The sequence below is a fragment of the Budorcas taxicolor genome, chromosome 18 (assembly GCF_023091745.1).
Source record: "Budorcas taxicolor isolate Tak-1 chromosome 18, Takin1.1, whole genome shotgun sequence".
Lineage (NCBI taxonomy): Eukaryota > Metazoa > Chordata > Mammalia > Artiodactyla > Bovidae > Budorcas > Budorcas taxicolor.
Window position 1 is genome coordinate 47,855,306 of NC_068927.1, and position 11,333 is coordinate 47,866,638.

Genomic DNA, 11,333 nt, shown 5'->3' on the forward strand with positions numbered 1-11,333 from the left:
TCTCTGAAGATGTGATGTGCATTGTGAGTATGGATGTGTATTTTTGGATAGACTGTGTGTGTGGATATGAGCAGTTCCCTTCCTCCCAAGGCTCCCTCAGCTCTCAGGCAGTTTAACCTCATTCTTCCTGCTGTGGCTGTTTCCGATGCTTCGGTCCCCTTCTCCAGATGTTGCAATTAAGTAAATGCAGCAATTAAGCGGAGTCCCCCAAACAACCATCCCACCAGGATCTCCTTCCAGGAGCTAATGAGGGATTATAGCACATGCAGACACATGCACGGAACTATTCAGAAAGGAACTCCCCCCAGCCTGCACATGCTATGGCCTAAGGGCATACAAACAGCATAGGGGTCCCTTTGGCCACCTGCTTCATTTGTTACTTATCCTTCAATCGCAGTATAAAGGTCTCTTCCTCCAGGAAGTCCTCCTGACTCCTGGAGGGTGGGAAGGTGGAGGAAAAGGCTGCACTCTGCCTCTGAGATGCACACCCTCCATTTCCTCCATCGGAATACCCTCCGGTTCCTCCACCCGGCCCTGTGCTTTGTCATCAAAGCCCTTATTATTTTGCCCTGTGCTTCTGTCATACTCTGACTGCTCTGTCTAGTCCCAGTCTTACTAGCCCAAGCTTCCCCCATGCCAGCCCCGACCACCCCAGGCTGTCTTTCTCCCTGTTAGAGTGTGAGCTCAGTGAAGCAGGACCTGACACTGTCTTGGTAACACTTTTACTGCAGTGTCACCGAGTGCACAACCATGCCCAGAAACCCAAAGTAAATGTTGAACTAGCATCTTTGCCTCTTTCTTTCTCTGTTGCCAAGTCTCTCTTTATGCCTCTAAACATGTTAGCTTCTTTGGCACTATGTCCCCCAACATATGGCACTGCTATGTCCCCTCAATCCACCAGGTTTTGGCACAGTGTGGTGGCCAGGACCACACACATTGCAGATGTTCCTGGTTTAGCCCAGTGCTTCTCTGAGTGTGGTCCCTGGGCCAGCAGCATTACCACCAGCCTGGAAGGTAGAAATGCAAATCAGAAACTCTGGAACTGGGACCTGAAGATCTCTGGATAACACATCCTCTAGGTGATTCTGATAAGGCTGAAATGTGAGGACCTTGGATCTAGATCATGCAAGGCAGCCCCCTCTGATCTCAGATGGCTTTCAATACCACCCCCTCTCACCAAGAACAGTCATCATCAAAGAAGGCAAGACTGTGGATAAATGCCCCAGGCTCTCTGAACTCTGCATCAGGGAAGGAAGGGAAGGAACAACACTTCTGATGTGTTCTAAAAGGTTCCTTAATGTTCCCCAGCAGAATCAAGCCCCAGTTGCCCAAAAGGGTAACCTACTCCTTGTCCGCACCTTCTATTTACTTGGTCCCTCCTCTGCCTCACTCTTTCCCTCCCCACTTGCGCATTTCCCGGGGCCATACCCAAAATCAGCCAGTTCCACTGATTTCTGATCCCAGTCTGTTTGGGATTGTCTCCAGGTATCTTCAGGCTTCCCTGGTGGCTCCATTGGTAAAGAATCCGCCTGCAATGGAAGGGACTTTGGTTTGATCCCTGGGTTGGGAAGATCAGTTTCACTCTCCAGGTATTTTCCTCTGTCTCCCCCACCTCCGCCACTGCTATAGCATCTCTGAAACTTCTCATCCTTTTCCTGAGTGTCTGAGAAACTAGTATCTGTTGTACTGGGCCAGGAACACTGATGAACTTTGCTAATGATCAGGAAAGGCGGGGCCCTAGAGCTGAGTTAATTTTAGCTGCAATTTTTCAATACACACAAGTGGAAGGAGCCAAAAGTCTGTTCTGAAACCTTCAGCAGAGCTAGTGATGCCAGGGTGGATGTGCATTCATGCCCCCGCCCCCAACAGGGTTACTTTACTCCTCCACTCAGATGGGGGATTCTGGGGTGGGGGGGAGGGTTTGTGATCAGGTTCCCCCAGGGTAGGGCGATGACCATGAGCCAAGGGTGTGTCCTCCTTGGACCAGGGCTCCCAAAAGATTAGGTCCCCAGGTTGCTATAACCAAGTTCCGAGGCCAGGCTTGTAGACCACGGCCCACATTCCTCTTCCCGCAACACCATCTGCCAGGAAACACGTGGGATCCCCCCACCCTCATCCTCTCCTCCACTATCCTCTGCGAGCATCAGCACAGGCAGACACCACTTCTGGTGAGTCATGTGTTAGTACGATTCTAGTAGGATATTCTGCCGGGCAGTGGACCTGAGTTGAGGAGGGGGGAGGCAGTGGATAGACTTTTCTGGGTCAACCTGGCTGGCCCCCTGCCTCTGTTCCAGTTCCTATCTTCTCCTTCCTCCATGGGATATCTGGCCAGTGTGACTTGACATCTAGCTGTACTTCCAGAGCCAAGTTTTCCCCTTGCAACCAATGCAAAGAGCCTTGGGACAGAGCAGAGTCTCCACACTGGCCTGAAAGATCAGGCTTGATACAGGCAGGGCCCAAGCAAGGAAATTCCACCTAAAGGACATCCCAGAGAGGTGATGCTGAGACAGGAAGGCAGAAGGGGACAGGCTTGGGGGGCTCTGGGCTCTGGGATAGAGAATCACATTCAAGGCTGCGAGTGAGAGCTGGACACACACAGATACACACACACACACACACACACACACACCCCCTCACAGCTGAGCTGCCCAGCTCAGTCTGTCGCTGTCTCTCTCTCTCTCCTTCAGGCTCTGTCTCTTTGACTATCTCTATGTCTCTTTGCCTATCTCTAACTTGTACTGTCTCTCGTCTCTTTTTTCTCTTTCTGGGTCACTCACTGTCTCTGTATCTCCATCTCTCCTTGAATATGTGTGTCTTTTCCTATCTCTCTGTCCCTGCCTCTCTGATTCTGCTCCTCTCTGTCCCTCAATCTAAGCCTGCCTATCTTTCTGATCTGTCTTTCTCTGTCTCTGTATGTCTCTCGGTTTCAGTCTCTATGTCCCTCTCTGTCTTCCTGACTCTTTATCCAAGGATTCTCTCTCCCAACGAAAGCCAGGACGACTCCATGAAAGCTGGGGCTAGGGGCGCGCCTTTGAGAGAGGGGACCTGCCTACACCTTTAAGCGCGGCCGCGCGGAGGACCTGCGCCTTTAAGCGCGGGCGCGCGCAAGGCCCTGGGTTCCCGGCGAGGAGGCCGCGAGAGCGCCCGGACCCGGCCCGCCTGCCCGGCCCCCGCCCGGCCCCCGCCCCGGCCCCGGCGGGGGAGGGGTCTCTGAGCGCGGCCCCTCCCCGCTGCGTTCCGGCCTTTGCTGCGGTGCCCCCACCCCGCGTGTCCCTGTCTGTCCGTCTGTCCGCGCCCAGGCCTCGCCCCACGCCGGCCCCCGGGGCTGCCTGGCCGCTCCCCCTCTACCGCAGCCGCCCCCCTCCCTCTGGACCAGCCCCCGCTGCATCCCGCGAAGCGAGTGGAGACGCCGCCGCCCCACAACCAGGACCCGCAACCCGAAATTGGGGAGTCTGCACCCCGAGATTGGATCCAGAGGTCTGGAAACCTGAGCCTCGGAGCCTGATTTGGGGCTGGGACCCTAAGACCTGGAGCTTGAACAGCAGTATTTGGGGCTGAAATCGCAACATCAGTCCCTGGGACCCCAAGATTTGGAGCTGGAACCCCAAGAATTGGAATGTGCACCCCAATATTTGGAGCCTGAACCTCGAGATTTGGCATCTGAATCCCCAAATTTGGAGCTGAGCTTTGAGTTCTATGCCTGGGACCTTCAAATCTGGGACTGGATTCTCATTTCTACACCCTGGAGCCTACTATTTGAGACTCGAACCCTGAAATTTAGGCCTCAGAGTCCAAGATCTGAACCCTGGCATTGCAAAGGGCCCAAACTCATGGGCCTGAAATCCTTGCTGCTAAGCTGAATGCTGAAATTTGGGGAGAATCTTGACTCAGCGCCCCAGTATCTAAACCCAGAACCCTAGCATCAAATCCCAAGATTGGGCTTGGGAGTCAGATCTTAGACTCTCCAGCTGTCTGTTTAGCATCCCAAGACAGGAGCTGGGAGACGGTGACTCCGGGCAACCCAAATTGGGGCCTGGGTCCCTAAAATTGGGCCCTTAAGAGGCCCAATATTTGGAGATCTAAGACCCTAAGTATCAAGGTCTAGAGACTCTGGCCATAAATCTGAGCAGAGACATAACAGACAGAGGCTTTGGGAGCAGGGAAGGCATGACCAGGCACCCCCTCCAGAGCCCTGACCCCTGACCCCTCGGAGCTTGAGGATTCTTGCTCCCTGGGGCAGCTTCCAGCTCAGGTAAGGCTACTGGGAGACCCTGTGGTGGGGAGGGACTTGGGAGGAACTTCATCGCTGGGGGTGGAGGTAAGGAGGACCATGTCCCCCTGGGCACCCTTGGAATTTCCCCAGGGAACAGATGTCCCTTCACAAGAGTCTACCTCGAACACTGGACATTTGGCCCGCCCTGCCCCTCTCTGACCTCCTCATCCCCAGCTGATGGCATCTCCAGGTCTGTGACTGCCCCCCTCCCCCCACCCTGCTCAGGCTCTCCAGCTTCTTCCTACCATCTGTCTTATTTGATCATCTCCAGCTGCCTCTCGTGTCCACCACTGCGCTCTCCAATCTCCTTTCTCCATCTCTTCCTCTCACTGACCATCTCTATTCACCTCTTGTCTCTCTGATCATCTTTGACACTTACGTCCACTGGCTTTTCTCCCTGGCTGCCTCTAGCCCCCACTCCTCTCAAGTGACCATCTCAGTCTGCCACTGCTGTCTTTGATCATCGCCTTTAACACCCCTGTCCACAGCATCTCTCTCCAGCCACCTCTGTCTACTGTTTCACTCAATGACCACCCTTGACATCTGTCTGTAGTACCTCTCTCTAATCATCTTTCAGCAGCTCTCTTACCCGTGTCTACCCCTGACTCTAAGCCTTGGCCCATGACTGTCCCTGACCATCTTTCGCCCTCTCTTTCTATCTTCTGTCTCTCCTCTCTGACTCCCTCTACCCACCTTTTCCTCTGTCTAATCATCTTTCACTGTCTCTCTTGCCCTCTACACACTCCTGACTCCAGCTGCCAGTCTCCGACCATCCTGGCCGTCACTGACCACCTCTCTTCTCTAAGTCTCTCTGGCTCATTGATGCTCTCTGATCATTCCTAACATCTCTGACTGCCCTTCCTCTCGCTGGTGCCCTCTCCCCACACCCATCAATCTCACCAGCTGTCCCGTCTCCAGCTGTCTCTGACATGTCTGTCCCCTCCTCCTCTCTCTGACCGCCTCTCTGCCTTTTGACCATTTCAGACCATCTTTGACCATCACTCCTGAATCTGGCCCTCCCTGCCACTTCCCCTCTCTTTGGCCACACCTCATCTTCGTGACCATCTCTAACAACCTCTCTCGTCTGGTCCTGTCTGGCTACTCCTAATCATTCCCACCGCCCTGACCACCTCTTCTCTCTTTGGCCATCTCTGAGTATCTCTCTTTGACCACATCTAAAGCTCTCTGGCTTACCTTCTCCCCACCCTGATCACTGCTGCTGTTCTCTGCCTGTCTCGTTTCTAATCACCTCTCTTCCCTCTGACTTTCTTTGTTCTTTTCCCTCTCTTCCCTCGTGACACACCTCTCTGAGTCTTTAACCATCTTCTCTGGCTTCTGGTCTGTCTGACCACTCCTCTCTGGCCATCATTGATCAAGTTCTCTGCTCTCAGCCCGCTGTGACCCTCTCTTCTGGTCCCAGACCACCCCGACCCCCTCCAGCACCCCTCTTCTGGCCTCAGCCTGCGCTAACGACCCCTCCTCTTCCCAGCAGGCCGCCCCTGCCCGCGATGGCCGTCCTCCCGCTGCTCCTCTGCCTGCTGCCGCTGGCCCCCGCCTCATCTCCACCCCAGCCAGCCTCACCCAGCCCGTGTCCCCGGCGCTGCCGCTGCCAGACACAGTCCCTGCCCCTAAGCGTGCTGTGCCCCGGGGCAGGCCTCCTTTTCGTGCCACCCTCGCTGGACCGCCGGGCGGCCGAGCTGCGCCTGGCGGACAACTTCATCGCGACTGTGCGGCGCCGGGACCTGGCCAACATGACGGGCCTGCTGCACCTAAGCTTGTCCCGCAATACCATCCGCCACGTGGCCGCCGGCGCCTTTTCAGACCTGCGCGCCTTGCGCGCGCTGCACCTGGATGGCAACCGGCTGACCTCGCTGGGCGAGGGGCAGCTGCGCGGCCTGGTCAACCTGCGTCACCTCATCCTGAGCAACAACCAGCTGGCAGCCCTGGCGGCCGGGGCCCTGGACGACTGCGCCGAGACGCTGGAGGACCTCGACCTCTCCTACAACAACCTGGAACAGCTGCCCTGGGAGGCGCTGGGCCGCCTAGGCAACGTCAACACACTGGGCCTCGACCACAACCTGCTGGCTTCCGTGCCCGCCGGCGCCTTTTCCCGCCTGCACAAGCTGGCGCGGCTGGACATGACCTCCAACCGCCTGACCACCATCCCGCCGGACCCGCTCTTCTCCCGCCTGCCGCTGCTGGCCCGGCCCCGCGGCTCGCCCGCTTCCGCCTTGGTGCTGGCCTTCGGCGGCAACCCCCTGCACTGCAACTGCGAGCTGGTGTGGCTGCGGCGGCTGGCGCGGGAGGACGACCTGGAGGCCTGCGCCTCCCCGCCGGCCCTGGGCGGCCGCTATTTCTGGGCAGTGGGCGAGGAGGAGTTTGTGTGCGAGCCCCCCGTGGTGACCCACCGCTCGCCGCCCCTGGCCGTGCCTGCTGGTCGGCCGGCCGCCCTGCGCTGCCGGGCGGTGGGGGACCCTGAGCCCCGCGTGCGGTGGGTGTCACCCCAGGGCCGGCTGCTGGGCAACTCCAGCCGAGCGCGCGCCTTCCCCAACGGGACACTGGAGCTGCTGGCCACCGAGCCGGGAGATGGCGGCATCTTCACGTGCATCGCAGCTAACGCAGCTGGCGAGGCCACGGCCGCTGTTGAGCTGACTGTGGGTCCCCCACCGCCCCCTCAGCTAGCCAACAGCACCAGCTGTGACCCCCCGCGGGACGGGGAGCCTGATGCCCTCACTCCGCCCTCTGCCGCTTCTGCCTCTGCCTCTGCCAAGGCGGCTGAGGCCGGGGCCCCTACTGACCGTGGTGTCCAGGTGACGGAGCATGGCGCCACAGCGGCTCTCGTCCAGTGGCCAGATCAGCGGCCTATCCCGGGCATCCGCATGTACCAGATCCAGTACAACAGCTCAGCCGACGACATCCTCGTGTACAGGTGCAGGGTCCAGGCGGCGGGCAGTTCGGGTGGGGGAGTGAGGTGGAGGGAGGGCTGGAGGAACACCTACTGATATCCCAGGCTGCAGCACTGGAAGTGAAGCTGCAGGGTTACAAAGGAAATCAGGCAGAGAAGGCAAAAGGAATGTGGCAGCAGTGGTAAAAAGAAAGAGGCAGCAAAAGTAAACAGCAACAGACAGGAAAAGGAAATCCGGCAGCAAGAATAAAACATAATCAGCACTTCCCTGGTGGCCCAGTGGTTAGGGTGCTGTGCTTTCACTACATGGAGCATGGGTTCGATCCCTGGTTGGGGAACTAAGATAGATCCTGCATGCTGCAAGGCGTGGCCAGAAAAAAAAAAAAAAGAAGTTTAACTAGGCAGCTGGGGAGGCAAGGTTGAAGGGATACGAGCAGATTTAAGCAGTAAAAAGAACTAAGTATTTCCAGATGACAGCTAGATTCAAGTCAAGCTGCAGGAAGAAAAAGAGATCAAGCAGGAGGGTCCAGGGATCATGGGGGAAATGGAGTGAGGCAGCCCAGCTGCAAAGGAACTCAGTGCATGCTCAGTCACTTCAGTCGTGTCTGACTCGTTGCAGCCCTATGGACTGTAGCCTGCCAGGCTCCTCTGCCCATGGGATTTTCCAGGAAAGAATACTGGAATAGATTTCCATGCCCTCTTCCAAGGGATCTTCTCGACCCAGGGATCGAACCTGCATCTTCTGCATTGCAGGTGGATTCTTTACCCACTGAACCACCTGGAAAGCCTGCAAAGGAACTCAGACCAGAGGTTAAAAGGAAAATGGGGGAGGAGGTTATATAGAGATTAGGCTTTGGGTTTGTACAGTGTGACCTGCTCCATGTGTTTGGAGTTCTAACATGGTGACATCTCAGCTTTGGGGTTTTTTTTTCCGAATCATATTCAAGCTAGCTCAAGCTCCACCACTGCTAGGTGAACAGGACTGTTTAGTCTGCCATTGCTAGGGACTCCCTACTCCCTTCTCCCTTCTCTTGCTGCAAACAAAACCTGGGCTGACACACTCCAAGAGTGGGTTACCATGACAGTCATCCAGGCAAGGTTGGAACGTCCACTGTGGCCACATGTGGTCACTGATGGTGGCTGTAACCCAGGTGCAGCTGACATGTCTGACCCAATCCAGCTTTGCATGGATGGCTGGGGATGGCTCCCTGTCCTCACTGTCAGGCTGGCCCAGGGGTACCGCCCCTGACACCCGGCTGCAGAGGAGTGGGCCTCCCAAGGTCTGGGGTCCATGCCTTGTAAACCCAGTATCTGGGTTCCCTTTGCCTCCCCACAAGCCTAAACCTCCAAAGGTAATCACTTGATTTCTTTCTCAGTCAGTCCTGGAAATCTAACAAGCTTTTCTCCATTCCATTTCGAAGATGGCCATCGTCAGTCGATTCCACAGAGGGCTCACACCTGAAAATCACACAAGTCCCATCCACCTTGCTGGGCGGGTTGGGGAGGATGGGACAAATGCTTTCCTAGACCATCACCCTCCTAGAGACAATCACAGAGTTCCCTCATTAAAGCCACTGAAGAATAAAACAGGGATTATAAAACAAGTTAAATCTCCAACAGTGCGCCCTGCTACAAAAGGAAATATAGTGAAATTGGGTACTAAAGATAAAAGGAAATGGAAAAGATAAGGATAAATTGAAACCAGGCCAGAGAGATAAAAGAGAATCAGGAGACAGAACTGGAACGAAATAAGGCAACAGGGAGGAAAAGAACTCAGCAGTGATGACTGAGGCGCATCAGTTTAATGAAAACGGAGTCAGATGACAGGGCTCTCTGGCAAGCAGGCTACGGCTACAGCAATAATAATACGGCAGCGAGGCTCAGGGGACCTTCATTGGCAGGTTAGAAGGAAATCGGGCATCAGCACAATGGGGGATTCAGGCGGTTAGATTAGAGAGAATTCTAGCTTTCCACTGGAGGAAAGTCAGGCAGCTGGGAAAGTGCAACCAAGCCCCGGATGGAGGAAAGTCAGAGGGACAGAGAGAAATGAGGTGAAGGCCTAGAGGGAGATGTGGAGGTGGGATTAGAGGGAAATTGGATGGGGGAGGGGGCTAGTAGTAGGAAATGGGCATCATGTTAGAGGAATACCAGGCAGCCTCTTCCCTGGCAATCCAGTGGTTAAGACTTCACCTTCCCAAGCAAGGGGTGCAAGTTAGATTCCTGGTCTGCAAGCTGAGATCCCACATGCCTCTGGGCCAAAAAAAAAAACCAAAGAAACAGGATTGTTACGAATTCAGTAAAGACTTTTAAAATGATCCACATCAAAAAAAATTTTTTTTAAACAAAACTGGGCACAGAGTTGAAGAGATGTCTGGCTGGAGGGAACTCAGTGGTGGGCTGGCAGGAAATGGGGTGATAGACTTGGGGGATTCAGGAAATGAGCTGCTGGGGGTTGGGGCGGGTGACCAGAGTGAAGTTAGGCAGGAGAGTGGAACAAAATTGGGCAGTAAGGCTAGAGGAAACTTGGGCTGCAGGCTTGGAGAAAATGCTGGAAGGGTGGCAGTGCAGGAGGGGAACCAGGCAACCGGATATGAAATGAAACCACACTTGGGAGGCAGTGGGGCTCACGGCAAACTGGGCAGCAGAGTGGAGGGGAAGCGGGCACTGGTGAGGATGTAGGCACTGAGGCCAGAGGGAGATCAAAGGGACATTTGAGCAGCAGGAAAATGAGAAGGTGGACTGGGGTAAAACTGGCTAACAGAATGGAGGGATGTCAGGTGGCTGAAGGGTATCAAACCAAAGGGAATTCAGGCAGTGGTTACAGGGACCTCAGGGCCTAGGATGAAATGAGGCAGTGCCCTCGGATAGGGGGTGGAGGGGATCTTCCAGACTGGAGGGTTGGGGCAGGGTGCAGGGTGGGTGCTGGGCAGCCACTGACCTGACCCCCACCTGCCTGTCCCTCCAGAATGATCCCGGCCGAAAGCAGCTCCTTCCTGTTGACGGACCTGGCGTCAGGCCGCACCTACGATCTGTGCGTGCTCGCCGTGTACGAGGATGGCGCCACGGGGCTGACCGCCACACGGCCGGTGGGCTGCAACCGCTTCTCCACCGAGCCGGCGCTGCGGCCCTGCGGGGCCCCGCATGCGCCCTTCCTGGGCGGCACCATGATCATCGCGCTGGGGGGTGTCATCGTGGCCTCCGTCCTGGTCTTCATCTTCGTGCTGCTCATGCGTTACAAGGTGCACGGCGGCCAACCGCCCGGCAAGACCAAGGCTTCCGCGCCTGTCAGCAGCGTGTGCTCCCAAACCAACGGCGCCCTGGGCCCCACGCCGGCCCTGCCGGCCCCTGAGCCCACCGCACCCAGGGCCCACACCGTGGTCCAGCTGGACTGTGAGCCGTGGGGGCCCAGCCACGAACCCACGGGACCCTAGCTTCGCGCCCACCTCTACGGCCCAGAAGGGGCCCCCTGCCGGGGTGGCAGGACCCAGACACCCCGTGGGACTTGGCCTCGGACTCACCAAATTGCTCATGGTTTTTAAAACTCTGATGGGGAGGGTGTCGGGGGCACCGGGCACAACAAGAAAGTCCTATTTTTCTAAGCTTGGGCCTGGGCCCTTGCCCTTGTCTCTGTCTGTTGGGGGTGGGGGTTCGTTCAGAGGTCCGGAGTAGGATGCTTCCATTGGGGAGAGAACCGCCCTCTCCCTGTCCCTTTCTGTCTGAGGTCTCTGGATGAGCCTGAGGACAGGTCATCCCTTCACCCTGCAGACATTCCCTGAGTGTCCTCTCTGGGCCTGCCCTGTGCTGGGTGACGCCATGGTGACCCAGGCGGCCCCCAGCCCTGCCCCTCAGACAGTGATAGCTCAGAGCAATGAGAGACTTGGTGAGGAGGGAAGCCTAGGAGATGGCAGGAGCCCAAAAAAAGGTGTCTGACTCAGCCTAGGGCGTGGTCAGGGAGGGCCTCATGAAGGAGACGTGAGCTGAGAATGACATCCGAAGGAGATAATCGGGCAAAGAGCAGAAGGAAAGGTCTTCTGGGCAGAGGGCCAACACAAGCAAGGGCTTAGGACGTGCAGGGCCCTGGGGGCACTGCAGTAGAAGTGAGGCAGGAGGCGCGGGCAGGGTTCAGGACCCCCAGGCTGAGGAGCTCAGACTCTG

General features: G+C 56.5%; 1 protein-coding gene across 4 annotated transcripts; it reads left to right on the plus strand.

Moving 5' to 3' along the window:
* Positions 1-3,324: 3,324 nt before the first annotated feature.
* LRFN3 (leucine rich repeat and fibronectin type III domain containing 3) lies at positions 3,325-10,745 on the plus strand. Of its 4 annotated transcripts, none has more exons than XM_052656004.1 (4): positions 3,325-4,252; positions 4,364-4,463; positions 5,766-7,202; positions 10,144-10,745. In XM_052656004.1, the coding sequence occupies exons 3-4, from the start codon at positions 5,782-5,784 to the stop codon at positions 10,607-10,609; spliced, it is 1,887 nt and encodes a 628-aa protein (XP_052511964.1). In that variant the 5' UTR covers positions 3,325-4,252; positions 4,364-4,463; positions 5,766-5,781; the 3' UTR covers positions 10,610-10,745. The 4 variants fall into 4 exon arrangements, with proteins under 4 accessions (XP_052511964.1, XP_052511966.1, XP_052511962.1 ...); XM_052656006.1 differs by having other exon boundaries at positions 4,371-4,463; XM_052656002.1 differs by lacking the exon at positions 4,364-4,463 and having other exon boundaries at positions 5,763-7,202.
* The last annotated feature ends 588 nt before the right edge of the window (positions 10,746-11,333 follow it).

Excerpts from the sequence above, each read along its gene's own strand:
- LRFN3 (XM_052656004.1), top strand. The coding sequence starts at position 5,782 with ATGGCCGTCCTCCCGCTGCTCCTCTGCCTGCTGCCGCTGGCCCCCGCC. Across the intron at positions 7,203-10,143 it reads GACGACATCCTCGTGTACAG|AATGATCCCGGCCGAAAGCA; the intron begins GTGCAGGGTCCA and ends CTGTCCCTCCAG.